Source organism: Mastigoproctus giganteus, chromosome 11 (genome assembly GCF_048544385.1).
Source record: "Mastigoproctus giganteus isolate SK-2022 chromosome 11, ASM4854438v1, whole genome shotgun sequence".
NCBI classification, from domain to species: Eukaryota; Metazoa; Arthropoda; class Arachnida; order Uropygi; family Thelyphonidae; genus Mastigoproctus; species Mastigoproctus giganteus.
In genome coordinates this window covers 34,046,831-34,062,237 of record NC_143585.1, presented here as the reverse complement: position 1 = coordinate 34,062,237, position 15,407 = coordinate 34,046,831, and the positions used below count along the sequence as shown (strand labels likewise).

Sequence of the window (15,407 nt, the reverse complement as noted above, 5' to 3'; positions counted from 1 at the left end):
TGCAGTCACAAAAGAACTGATGCAGGGAATAACTTGGATATTATATACTTGGAAAGGCTTTTGATACTGTTGCACATGGAAGACTGCTGCACAAATTGGAGCAGTTGGCATTGGAGGCAAATTGCTGCTATGGATAAAGGGGTGGATGAGGGGGAGAAGACAGAGAGTGGTAATCAATGGACACTGCTCATCGTGGACTAATGTCATTAGTGGAGTCCCTCAGGGTTCAGTATTGGGTCCATTATTGTTTTCTGTATTTATAAATGATATTGATGATGGTATATCAAGCTTAATGTCCAAGTTTGCAGATGATACGAAGGTTGGCAGGGTTGTCAAGGATACTACTGACACTATGCTACTGCAACAGGATCTGGAAAGGTTGAGCAGATGGGCTTCGAGGTGGCAAATTAAGTTTAACATTGACAAATGTAAAGTACATGGGAAAATGTAAAGTACATGGGAAACAGCAACCCCAGAGCAACGTATCAACTCTGTGGTACTACACTGACAGTGGTAGAGAATGAAAGGGACCTGGGGTGGTTGTGCAGGCAGATATGAAGCAGTGCAGCAGTGCAGACGGGCTGCAAGCTCATGGTGTATTGTCGATGATATATAGGAATTTTTCTAGCAGGGATAAGGTGATTATTCCCTTGTATAAGGCAATGGTCAGGCCACACCTAGAGTATCGTATACAGGTCTGGAGGCCTCATTTCAAGAAGGATGTAGGGATGCTGGAACGACTACAGGGAAGGGCAACAAGATTGGTGAATGGAACAAAGGGGGTGCTCTTAAGAAGAAAGGCTTAAGTTTTGCAAATTACAGTGTCTGGAGACTAGGCACCAGCGAGGTGATCTGATTGAGGTGTATAAAGCCTTGAATGGTTTGAGCATGCTTAATGCTCATGGGATTCTTCCTCTTGCTCAGAAAAATCACCTGAGAGGGCATACTCCACAATATGATCCTCTGCTTGATATCCTCACATCATACATACCACAATCTGGTTAGTTCATAACCAGATTGTCGTATGTAGTATTCAAACAAGGCCACTCTGCATGAACTTGTCTGGTGCACTATTCTTGATGAGTGGCTCCTTTCATTCTTTCAAGCTGGCTTTAATAATAGAAATTTTCGAATTAGTAATGATGGATTGCAGATTCCTACAAGAAAGCTGCATATACCTAATACCATCTTGTTCAAAATTATGGCCATGCTCAGGGGCTTACCTTGCATGAGTGAGCTATACTTTAAGTTAACAAGGTTTTACTGTATATGTGTAAATACATAACTGATAAGAGGCAATGAGACGGCAGAGGTGTCCTAGAGGAGTGGGCCCCTCCAAGTGTGCTGATGATCGCTTATTTACAATTGACCAGTCTAAAGCCTAGAGCAAAACACCTTCCTCGCTTCTCACTTAAAGTTTTACTGCTAAGTAAAACTTTAAATGAGACTCCTGCTAAGTGACTTTAAACCAGAATTTGGGAAATTGATATCACATCATGAAGCCCATCCATCATATTAAGAATTTATTCAACAGCGGAACATTTATTAAATCTGGTATCTAATACTCTTACTAAATGACTATCAGACTTTGAAAAGGTGGTCCAACTGTATCAAGTTCATCCATTTAGAATTAATTAAACTAAAAAGTTTTATTGATTTTTAATAAATGGGCAATTAATTGTTACTCTTTAAATTTTTATTATCTTCCTTAGTGCATCATGCAAACCACTAGTCCAAATAATGCCTTTTATAGTGGGGCAGGGGGGGCATGGATGAGTTCATGGAAACAAGGGGTGATGTCCAAAAAAGTTTGAGAACTACTGCTGTGTACACAGTTAGATATATATATACACACACACACAGTGCTATATACAGGGTGTTTCAAAAGTGATGGTCAATAATTTAAAGGTGAACTGTACAGACTATAATATGCAAAAAAAAAAGCCTACGTTTTCAAGATATTGCACATTTCTAGTTGGAATCCACCACTGACAAGGTGAACTGTACAGAGTTGGGATCCACCACTAACTTGTTTGTTTAGTTTAGGTTATGCTCATTCTCTCCCTTTCCCCTCTCTCAATGCTCTGAGATGCAGAAGGCATACTAATACTTCTCAAAGGATAGTCAACATGGAAAGCGGTTACAGCAACGAAGAGTATGCGGACATGCACTTCATGTATGGCAAAGCCAATGACAGTCACTCGAGGCTGCAAATTTGTACAAAGAAGCATTTCCCCACTGAAGGCAGCCAACAGGCGCACATTCATCAGGGTACATCATCAATGCCTTAGAGAACATGGTGCTTCACACATGGAGTACAAACAGGTAGGCCCAGAAGCATAACACCTGATGTTGAGGAAAGGGTCTTAGAAAGAATAGAACAAAATCCAGGAATTTCGACAAGGAGGGTTGCTCTGCAAGAGCATGTACTGACTCATAGCAGTGTGTGGCAAATTTTACATTGCCAATTACCATATCCCTACCATATCCAGCATGTGCAAGGTATCAACAAAATACAGACTATCCTCCCAGAGAACTTCTGCCAGTGGATGCAACAACAGTGTGTCCCAAACCCCCAATTTTTAAACAACATTTTATTCACTAATGAAGCTGGGTTTACTCGTGATGGTATTTTTAATTTTCATAACTGTTGCGTTTGGTCTGACAAAAATCCTAATGCAGTTGATGAGTAACGCCATCAGCAATGTTTCTCATTGAATGTCTGGGCAGGACTACCAGGAGACAGTCTAATTGGGCCACTCTTTCTGCCAAACAGGCTAACAGGAGAGCTGTACCTTCAGTTCCTACAGAATGTTCTTCCAGATCTCCTTGTTGATGATGATAATGTTCCACTTCAGCAACACCAGAACATGTGGTTTATGCAGGATGGTGCATGGCACATTTTGCTCGAGATGTGACTCGGTAGAGGTGGGCCTGTAATGTGGCCTCCCGACTTAAACCCTATGTATTTTTGTATCTGGGATAAAAAGCTTGGTATACATTTCTGACATTAACACAGTTGAGAAACTGCAGCATTGGGTTGAAGGAGCCTTTCAGCAAATCAGAAATGACCCAGAAATTCCTGAGAGGATTCGCAACTCAATGCAGAGAAGACTACAAAGCTGTGTACAAGGACAGCATTTTGAACACTTTACAGGTGCTGCCTGTAACATGTAACATCTGTAAAATCCCGTGGTGTTGAAACAAATTAAAATTGTATTATCTTATGTTTAATAAAACCACCCTTCGCAAAGGATTCACAGCTTTTTGCTAAACTAGTGCTCCCATAGTCAGTGGCAGATCTTAACAGAAAATGTGCATTATCTCAAAAATGGTTCATTTGTGGCCCGAAGTTCAATGGGACTTTTTTGCTTATTTTAATTTGTGCTTTTCACCTTTAAATTATTGACCATTTTTGAAACACCCTGTATATACACAGTTTTAGATAACATACAATGTACACACTAACACAGGAAAAGATTAAATGTTGTACCAACCTCAGATGTCTTACTTTTATCGTTATCATCTTCTTCTGACCCTTTAAATTCAATTTTCAAATGTTTTGTTTCTTTTTCTTCTGTGTTTTCTTCTACCTCTTCTCTCTTGCGTTTCCTCTGTGAAGGGTGATCTAACTGCATGTGATGCTCTAAAGAATAAATATATTAAAGACTAAAATATTAAATACACTGAATATTAACCATTCAAGAAATTTTAAGGGGAAAAAATACTGAAATGCTTATAGTACAGTTACGAAAATGCTTATTTTATCTAATGTCTTACTCTGCAATACTTCATGGACTACATAAAGTAGTCAGTCCATGAATTTGGTCATAACTTTAAAATGTTTCATTAAATATTTTTTGATTACTCATTTTTTACAACCCTACAATCTCTTAAATGAAATTCCCATTTATATATTTATGGCAATTTAGGTTGAACTGGCCATATGTTATTTCTACCTTTTCCAGACCTTCATCCTGTGGTTTTAACAAAAGCTTACATAGTCTTTTACCTGGTCTAGTGCTCCACATGGGCCTGTTCCTCCTGGTGTGTGAAAGAAAATAGTCATACTGATATCAGAAGAAGAAACAGCTGCTGGTTCATAGATGAGTTGCTAAATTTATGTCCTGGATACCTGCAACACATTAGGTATTGGAAGGATCTAAACTTAACATGACCCAGAATAAAAAAAAGAGAGAATCTTTTTAAAGTATCCTTCTGCCATGACATTCTTCATTCAAGATATAGATGTCTCAGATTGAACTACACAATATAGCTACCCTTCTGTTTTCTAGTCTGATGTCACTATCATGCTCACAAATTTGGCATTCCAGTTTACAAAAGAACTATTATGAGTAATATTTACCATACCAGCAGTTGGATCTGTGAAAAGCATCCTGAACCTTCTGGATGGGGGGGGGGGCATACTCACATTTCAATTTTTTTATTATCTGTGAAGAATACCTGTCACCCTCAGTTACAAACACGGAAAGCTTAAAACCCAAACTAAATTGCTTGTGACTGCCATTCAAATTTATTGGTCCAATCAAAACTCATCACGATACATCAACCCATTCATTTATCATGGGAAGAACTTTTATAGTTGGTGTCCAAGTCTGCAAAAGGATAATTTCCAATGCCAGTATTCCAATAAATGTGGTGCAGCACCAGGATTCAAGCCAGTGATTGCTAAATATGATTAACGTTTGTAAACTCCACTGACCTGGTGGTCGTGACAGAGTAAAAACAAGAACATTTTGAAGGAGAAATCTATATCAACTTACAGGAGAAATCTATATCAACTTTTCACAAAATGTACTGCCACTCCATATAACTATTAATGCTATCTATCCTGATATCCAGGTAAAAAAAAATAAAAGTAAATTGCAGCCATTATCAACCCACTGCAGGATGGAAGCCTCCTCAACAATTCATGTTGAGGGAAATGGACCATAATCTGCCACGCTGGTCCAGTGCGGGTTGGCAGATCGACCGTATTCAGCAGTCAGGGCTTGAACCCCGGCCTACTCAAAGAGCGTGTGCTACTGCACTCCTGCTCCTGCCCACTCGGCTACGGAGTGCCAGGTAGGTCACAATTAACTTAGCCATCAAGATCTCACCCTCTTATTATCATCTTTGGGGTTATTATGCAGTCATTAGAAAATGAAACAAAAATGAACATGAGGAGCACCACTTCATAGAGTTTTGGATGCTACAAAACACCTGTGATGTTTTTAAAAGGGCTGATTTGCTAATAAATCAAGTTAGATTATTTTGTATAGTACATGAAAGTGCACAGTTTGAACATTTATCACAGATTTAACACTTGTACAAGAATAAAATATTTGCATCATCACCTCCTGTAATTAATGAACTGTAAATGTCTAACTCTGTACCATTGCAAAAGGTTGCATGTTATTTTCAGAAAAATTTCCATTTTTCTGACCATATCTGTAAAAGATTTAAATTATTTTGAAGCAACATAGCCAAGCTCTGGTCATTCCCTGTCCTTCCAAACTACAAAAAAGATTAGTACTTTTCATCAATGTAGTTGCCCTACTTTGAATGCTCCTAAAAGTTCTGTGTCCTTTTTCAGGTATAGCCTCCAGACTGGTTTGGGCTTTATTGGCACATTAGCCACTAAGGCTAAAATGCACTGTGGGCTTCAGACCTGTACAAAATATTCCAAGTTCAGTCTCAGCATTGTCTTATATAAAAAATAATATTCTTCCACCTACTTGAAAAGGTCCACTATAAATCACTGAGAATACTATGTGCATATTATATGTAGCCGGTCCCATTATTTTTCTAGTTTTTACAATCACCTTATTTTTTCTTCCTTGAAAACGATATCCACAAGAATTTGAAAATTTCATCAATTTCAAATTTCACTAATGGCCAATTTTAATGATGTTTAAAAATCCTTGTGGCTATTGTTTTCAAATCTAGAGGAAGGAAAAATAAAGTTATTGTAAGAACTGGTTATATAATGCTGCATTATTTTTCTAGTTTTTACAATCACCTTATTTTTTCTTCCTTGAAAACAATATCCACAAGAATTTGAAAATTTCATCAAACCTAGCCTCTAATTAGTTGGATTATTGGAATGTTTTTGTTAAAAAATTTTCATTCCAGCTTGTTTCAATCATTTTTTTGATATAGTTTAAGGTGTTTAAGCCTTTAAATGCATTAAGCTTGAACAATCCATTCAAAGCCTTAAAAACCTCGATTAGATCAACTCCCACGTGCCTAGTCACCAAACACTACAATGTGCAGAATGAAAACCTTTCTTGGCAAGGCTAACCCCTTTTGTTCCTCTCACCAACCTCACTGCCCTTCTGTGCATCTGTTCCAGAAGATCTACATTCATTCTAAAAATGAGACTTACAGGCCTGTACACAGGCCTGTAAGTCTCATTGAGACTTACAGTAACACTCAAAACACAGCCTAACTACTGCCTTGTACAATGGAATAATCACTTCCTTATCTTGCATTTGTCAATGCAAAATAAGGAAGTGATTGCATTTGTCAATGTTAAAACTTCAACTGCCATTTCTCAGCCCATCTGCCAAATTTATCATGATACTTAGGTAGCAGAATTGCACCTTGCAAAAAAGTAGTATAAACTTAACATGGTATTAAATTTTATTATTAATTACTGTTCTTTTCTTTCTATATACCAAAAGCTTTTTCCATCTAAATGTTATTGTTATATGATCTCATCATATGGACATCAAAGACCTTCCTTTCGTGAACCCATGCTGCAACCACTTTTGGATTCTATTCTTGTTGAGTTGGTCCTAATTGTTTTAGTATTAGTATTAGTAATGGCTGCATGGTGCAAGAAAGCCTATGGCTTAGGCTGCACAAGCCAAAAAAAAATAAAAAATAAAATAAAACAATGATAAAAATAAATAAATAAATTTAAAAAAAATAATAATAATAATTAATAAAAGAAAAGAAAATTAAACCTATCATCCTATGCGTTTCCCTCACCCGAAGGTACTATCCAGATGACCTTTGAATTTCCCCAAACTGTCAGCCTCTAGCACCCATGTAGGCAACTTATTCCAGTAATTCATAACTTGCTGGATAAAATAAAACTTCCTGCAGTCCAATCTAAACATTTCCCCCCCCCGTAACTTGAATTTATGCCCCCTAGTTCTAGCATCATTTATAACCTTGAAACTTTGGTCCCCATTCATTTTACTGATGCCTCTCAGAGCCTTAAACACCTCAATAAAATCTCCTCTAAGGTGCCTAGTTTCCAAACTCTGCAACCCACATATTCGAAGTCTTTCTTCATAAGGACGCCCTTTTGCCGATCTCACCAGGCGAGTTACCCTTCTTTGCACCCTTTCAAGAAGCTCGATGTCTTTCTTTAGGTGCAGTCTTCATACTTGAACACAGTATTCCAAGTGTGGTCTAACATAAGCCTTATATAATGGGATTATCACGTCCCTATCTCTACCTGCAAAAGTTCGATAGATCATCGATAGGACACCATGGGCCTTCCTTGCAATCTGTTTACAATGCTCAGAGAATTTCATGCCTGACCGTATCGTAACACCCAAGTCCCTTTCCTCCAGTACTGGGTTTAGTTGAACTCCACCAAGTGAATAAGTTATTTTGGGATTACTGTTTCCCAGGTGTAATACCTTACACTTTGTTGGATTAAAGCATTGCTGCCATTTTTCTGACCATTCCCTGAAGTCTATCTAGGTCTCTCTGAAGAAGCTTAGCTTGACAGTGATCATTAACTACTCTACCAAGTTTAACATCATCTGCAAATTTAGACATCACGCCCTCTATCCCTTCATTGATGTCGTTTATGAAAATTAAAAACAACAGTGGTCCTAATACTGATCCTTGGGGAACCCCACTTCTTACATCAACCCAATCTGAGGAATAGCCATTTATCACAACCCTCTGCCTCCTGCCCTGAAGCCATCCTGCTATCCATCTAAAGATTTTCCCAGTGGTTCCAACCTGTTCCAGCTTATAAAGCAACTGCTCATGTGGGACTGAGTCAAAAGCTTTGGTGAAATCTAAATAAACAATGTCGAAATTATTCCCTAAATCCAGCTCGTGAGTGACCCTTTCAAAATAGCGAACCAGATTTGTTAAACATGATTTTCCCTTTACAAAACAATGCCGAGTACCCTTGAGAATTTCAGTTCTATCCAAATGATTCTGAATTCCACCCTTGATCACTGCCTCCATGATTTTCCCTACCACTGAAGTCAGACTGACAGGTCAATAATTTCCCACTTCTCTTAGAGCCACCCTTATGTATGGGAGATACATTGGCACTTTTCCAATCCAACGGAATCTCCCTAGGGTCTAGTGATGCTCGCATAATTAGCCTCAATGGTTCAATGCACTCACTTGCCGCCTCCCTTAAGATTATAGGGTATATTCCATCAACTCCAGGTGCCTTACTGGCCTGTAAGTGCGAAATTTTTTCATTAAATAATCTTGCGAAATTTCATTATCATTAATTATATATTTTTCAACTTTGCTCCCACAATTTTCCATTGTCACAAAAGGTTTTTCATTTGTAAATATCGATGCAAAATAACTGTTGAGTTCATCTGCAACAGCAGCTGGTGTATTTAATACTATCCCCTTTCCCTTACGTAAAGGTCCGAACTGGTTTGTCCTGCTCTTCTTGGCATTTAAACATGTGAAGAATTCCTTATTCCCCCCCCCCATCTTTGCTGTTTGCTAGAGAGATCTGATAAACTGCCTTTGCCTGTCGAACCTTTTCTTTGGCTCTATTACCGATCATCTTGTGGCTGTTATAGGCTTCAGTACTTTTTATTGCTCTGTAATATTTCCATGCCACCTTTTCCTGCTCAAGTAATGTGGCAACTTCACTATTCATCCAACTTGGAACCCTCCTCATGGAGTATTTTTTTAATGGTAAATACGCATTCAAGGCATCTGTGATTAATGCTTTAAAAGCATACCACAGTTAAATTGTATTCATTCTCTGTGCGATATCTACCCAGTTAATAGAGGCCATGTAGTACCTTAAGGCATCGTAATTTCCTTTTCTGAAATTAAAAACCCATTCCTTTGCCTTTTACAACTGCTACCTCTCTGATCATCATCCACTGATCCGTGATCACTTCCTGCTACTGGTTCCTCTACTGTCAGCCCTGTTATATCATCTGATTCATGGGTATGATGAGGTCTAGGATATTCTTTTCTCTAGTACTTTCCCTGACATGTTGATACAAATAACAGTCATCTAGTTGATTTAAAAATTTTGTTCCCCGTGTCGAGCTTCCTTCCCATTTACTCCAATCAATTAGAGGCATATTGAAATCACCCATAATAAGACATTGACGCTTACTTGCCCATTCCATTTGCATGTAGAGGTTTTCGTCATAATCTTCACAATCACCTGGTCTGTAGATTACTCCTACACGCATTATACCTTTGTTTCCAACTATCTCACACCATACAGATTCTATACTAGCATGTGAAACGTCTGAATCCGGGAAAGCTATCGTCACACTCAGTCTGTGTCTGATAAAAAGCATTACCCCACCACCCCTCCTATCTACCCTATCCTTCCTAAATACATTATACAAACCGTACTGAAATTCATCATCATCCCCAATTTCCAAGTGGCACCATGTCTCTGTAAGCCATATTATGTCCGCATTACTTGTTTTAACCAGCAGTTTGAATTTGCTCATTTTAATGACGACACTTCTAACATTACTATATAAACAATTAAGACTTACTGTTCTTGTATATTTAACAACTATAATGCAACCCTTGAAATTTTTTAGGCTCGCTCCTCTGGCATTAGCTACCTGCTCATTTGAAACATTTCTGCCCCCAGAACATCTAGATAATATGTCCAGTTGGGGTAACAGATAAGAACTCTTGAGGTATGTGCAAGAGTTACTTTGACCAATATTATCAGATAAACGCGTGTCAGTATTACTTACATCCCACCCTAACTAGCAGTTTCCCCGAACCTTTAAGATATACTCAATAATACTGGCAAAAACTTTTGTGCCACCTTTGTTTAAGCGTATCCTGTTTCTACAAAACAAATTCCTTCTACCTACAAGTGTGGGCCATACTGTTAGAAATTTCCACCCTAAAACTTTGCAGAGTCCTTCAAGTCTTGAATTAATCCACAAGGCTTTTAATATATAATCCCTCCTATCATGTCTGGGCAGAATTGCAGACACAGACATTGTGGCCTAGCTCGCGGCATTTCCTCAGCATGGTCCTGTATTTTTCCAACAAATCGTCAGATCATGTAAGTTTAATGTCATTAGTCCCCACATGAATAATAATATTCTCTTTACCCCCTTAAAATTTGACAATTTGTTGGTGACATCATTAATAGTTGCTCCCGGCAGACATAGCCTAGTTCTAGTAGTAGTAGCAAATTATTTCTTGTGATGCAAGAAAGCAAGTATGAGCTTATGCAGCATCAGCCAAAAAAAAAAAAAAATAAATAATACCATTCCCTCCAAATGCCTCTCCAGTTCCTGAAATTTATTCAACCTATCAACTTCCACAGATGGAAGTTTGTTCCAGCAATTAACCACCTGCTGGCTAAAGGCAAATTTCCGCACATCTATTCTACATCTGTATTTCGTCAATTTGAATTTATGCCCCCTTAGGTTCGTAATCTGAACAAGTAGAAGGATCCCATCAGAATTCAGCGTGCTCAACCCATTCAAGGCTTTATACACCTCAATCAGATTACCACGTAGGCACTTAAGTCTCCAGCCACTGCAATTTGCAGAACTTAAGCCTCTCTTGGTAAGGGGATCCCTTCATTCCCTTCACCAATCTTGTTGCCCTTCTCTGTACATGCTGAAGCAAATCTAAAGTATTGCATATGGGTAGAAGTAACCCCAGAGAAACGTACCAACTGTGTGGTACTACACTTAAGGTGGTAGAAAATAAAAAAGACCTAGCAGTAATTGTGCAGTCAGATATGAAGTTTTCTGCACAATGCAGACAGGCTGCCAAGGCAGGTCATGGGGTTTTGTAAATGATATACAGGAATTTTGCAAGCAGGGAAAAGGAGATGATTGTCCCTCTGTATACGGCAATGGTCAGGCATCTCCTTTTCCCTGCTTGCAAAATTCCTGTATATCATTTACAAAACCCCATGACCTGCCTTGGCAGCCTGTCTGCATTGTGCAGAAAACTTCATATCTGACTGCACAATTACTGCTAGGTCTTTTTTATTTTCTACCACCTTAAGTGTAGTACCACACAGTTGGTACGTTTCTCTGGGGTTACTTCTACCCATATGCAATACTTTGCATTTGTCAAGGTTAAACTTCAGTTGCCACTTCTTAGCCCATCTGCCCAAATTTTCTAGATCCTGTTGCAGTAGCACACTGCCATTACTGTCATTAACAACCCTACCAACCTTTGTATCATCCGCAAACTTCAACACTAAGCCTGATATAGCTTCATCAATGTCACTGATAAATATACAAAACAGTGGACCCAACACCGAACCCTGTGGGACTCCACTAATAACATTAGCATCCTTTTATCCATTGTAGCAACTTACCCTTAATACCATTTTGCTCCAACTTATACAATAGTCTTCCATGTGCAACAGTGTCAAAAGCTTTCCTGAAATCCAAATATATGATATCAAAATTATTTTTTGCATCCAGTTCCTTAGTAACCACATCATAATACCCTATCAAATTTGTCAGACAAGACTTTCCCTTAACAAACCCATGTTGTGTCTGAATTATTGCTGTAGTCTTGTCTAGATGATCCTGCAATGCATCTTTAACCAGTGACCCCATTATTTTACCCAGAACAGAAGTTAAACTAACTGGACTGTAATTACTTGTTTCACCTTTCGATCCCCCTTTGTGAATTGGGGATACATTTGCACATCTCCAGTCCGTGGGAACCTCCCCTGAGTCCAAGGATGCTCTTATCCATCCCAGGTGCCTTTCTTACATTCAACTTCAATAATTTCTCCTCCACTTTTTTCTCAGTTATTACAAAATCATTAAGCACCCTGCTACAATTTGATAACCTTCTGCCATTTTCAAACCTTAACTCCTCATGTGTGAATGTAGATACAAAATACTCATTCAGTTTGTTTGCTATCTGAGCAGGATCATCAACAGTCGAACCATCGATATCAAGTGGACCAATCAGATTCATCCCCTTCCTTTTAGAGTTTATATAAGTAAAGAAATCCTTGCTGTTTTTCTTAGCATCCTTTGCCAAAGATTTCTCGTAATCTGCCCTCACCTGCCTAACCTCCTTTGTGACTTGATTACAGACTAGCTTATATCTGCCATAGGCTTCTGAGTCGCTTGATAATTTATATGCATCCCATGCATTTTTCTTCTCTGTCACGAGTCTCATTAGTTCATTTGATAACCATTTAGGCCTAAACCTTGAACAGTATTTCTTAATAGGTAAGAAACTTTCAGTAGCTTCCACGATTAATTCCTTGAATGCTTCCCACTTAGAATTTACTGTTGGTAACATCGTCAGTTGATCCCACTGTACACAATATAAAAACTGTCTGAGACCACTGTACTTACACTTCCTTTACCCCGATGGTAATTATATCTTTAAGTAAATCCCACATCAGTACACTGTGATCACTGCCACCTAGTGGTTCCTTTATCTACAAATTCATAATCTTATCCTTATTACAAAAATTATTCCCCATTTCCCTGTCAATGGAGTGTCCCAATAAAACAAAGTCCTTTTGAACCAGAGTAGTTTGCACTTGGTTTTTCTGTTTTGAGGCCTGAATCAGGTGTGCATCACTTGGTAGATTGCTGGAGTCTTGAGTCCCTGTCGAGCTCCCAGATGCATTATTCTCGAGGACAAGCACCCGTATTTTCAGTGACTCAAATTGTTCCATCAGTGCACCAAATTGTAATTTAAGATCGGTGCACTCCTTACATCAATCGCAAAGAAAAGAATCCCCAGGTGAGCCATGATTAGCCACCATTTCGACCTTGGAAAACATTCCACAGGTTCCGCAATGGATTAAATCATGACTAACCTGTAAATCGCCATTGGCTATTTCCATGTGAGTCACTATACCCTGTGAAGTGTTTAAGGTAGATCTCGTAATTACCATTATAAAATTAGCTAAATATCAATGAAAATTAACTTTAAAAAATGATATCTATAATATAATAAAAATCAAACTGTTACAGGAAAACCTATAACAAAATAATCCAACAATATCTAAATAAATCAAATATTTAAAAACAATAATCAACAGTAATCCAATCCACTTAACTGAGGAGCCCTGATGAAGCGCGTCCACTCACCTCGAATGCCAACACTATCTCGAGATTATGGTAAGATTATGGAGTCTATGTGTCCTCACACAGACTCCATAATCTTACCAACACAGAAGTCAAGCTCATTAGTTTTACAATTAACCAACTTAGTACAGACATTTCTCTAGGTACTTTTTCCATTAATGTAGTTCAAGTGTTTAATGATCTAATTAGCCACCCCCTAGAGGATAGTATTTATCCATTAGACTAAACAAATCAGTCTAATGAGAACATCTTTTGAATCATATGATTATTTTTCACAGTTCAAAGTATACAGTAAGGGAATAATATTATATAGAAAATTAGAAGTATTTCAATGAAAGTAAACACTGCATCCACACAAATACAATTAATTTTAATCTACTGTTGTAACTTATGGCATAGCCTTACAAATCCTGATAAACAAACAACTCAAATAACTAAAATTCTTGATTCACTACAGAATCCTATCTTCAGTTCCCTCTCCTTCCAGCAAGATCAAAAATGTCAATTTTTCTGAGTTTTGTCTTTTTGTATTAATCTCCCTATTTTTTGGCTTGATGATAGGATTCTGCAGAGAATACAGAAATGTAGCAATATCAAAAACTGCTATGGTCATGGCATGCCAGTTCATACTGAACACCAATTTAAATGATTAATTGTAATATTATGTCTATACAAGTGCTTTAACCAAATCAATTTGCATGTTGGGCAAGCTGAAACCCTCTCCTTTATTTAAAAAAAAAAACAAATATATATATATAATATACTCTTGTTTATACTCCATCATGACCACCAGATCAGAGGAGTTTACAATAAATCACCACGAAGTCGTGGGCTTAAACCACAGTCCACTCAAAAAAGCATATGCTAGTGCACTTTTTCTCTTAACCACTTGGCTATGCCAGGCCTAAGATCAGCTAACTATGTCCTGACTGAAGAAGCCTTTAAGAATTACTGAAGTCACAATGAGATTCAAACCCATACCCTCCAATCAAATGACAATATGAATTCATTATATCGTCATGAAGAATTCCATATGTTATAACAATAAAGTAAAATTAATTCTATTCACATGGATTTAGTGTTTTATTTCATTGAAATACTTCAGAGTTATCACCAAAAATTGTCAAAGTTTGTAAACGATGCATTTTTGACAAAAAAGTGAGCATTATGAATCATTTTTAAATATCACTTATGAATATCTTCCAAGAAGAAAAAAGATTGGGAAAATGAAACAGTCCAACAGTACCCACTTCAAAAATTTTCTTGGAATTACTCTATATGAACAAAATCTAGATGGCTGATGCAATTTAAAATGATAGAGAATCTAAATTTTGAGAACCTATGATTTATTTTTAAACACCTACCCTGTTCATTTTTTTCCAACTCTTCTTCACCATCATCTTCAGAGTCCTGATCAATATGATCAGCAAAATCCTGCAGAGAAATTTGGTTTATAAATGTCTAATATCAGACTATAACAAAAGTGAAGTGCAATTACTATGAACAGAATTTTATACAGGATCTTCAAAAGATGTAACAGTTTTAAATCTATTTTTTATATTATTGTTTAATATTTTAAGCATGCAGTGCTGTATATCTAATTAAAAGCATAACGTTATGATTTTTTTTTATATAACAATATTTTCAATATAGGCCACTTTCAAAGTGAAAGCAAAGTTTGTCACTGTTGTTAACAATATAAAATTCTCTGACAACAGCATCGATTTCAACTCAACTCTTGAAAGAAATGCAAACTGTTACAGTACACAATTGCATAACCCTCCAGAAATCTCCCACATTATAGGATAGGAAATGCATTACAATAAATAAAATAGTTGTGGCGAACTGCACTCAAAACCTTTCTTAAAAGTGATCTGACAATACACCAATGAGGCAAACATTATGACAACCTACCTAATATGATGTTGGTCCACCACGTGCAGCCAAAACAGCTCGTACCCAGTGAGGCATGGACGCTACAAGATTTCTAAATGTGTAATGTGGTATCTGGTGCCAACACATAACCAGCATATTCTTTAACTCCTGTAAGATCTGTGGCTGAGACGCTGCAGATTGGAGTTGCTGTTT

General features: G+C 37.6%; 1 protein-coding gene across 1 annotated transcript in view; it reads right to left on the bottom strand.

The window, feature by feature from the left end:
- Larp7 (La related protein 7) overlaps positions 1-15,407 on the bottom strand; it is a 100,542-nt gene that overhangs the window by 23,383 nt on the left and 61,752 nt on the right. Inside the window, exons 6-7 of the mRNA XM_090384723.1 lie at positions 14,684-14,753; positions 3,498-3,646 (exon numbers count right to left, since the gene is read on the bottom strand). Of these exons, the coding sequence (XP_090240849.1) occupies positions 3,498-3,646; positions 14,684-14,753 (219 nt within the window). The remainder of the gene's footprint in view (positions 1-3,497; positions 3,647-14,683; positions 14,754-15,407) is intronic.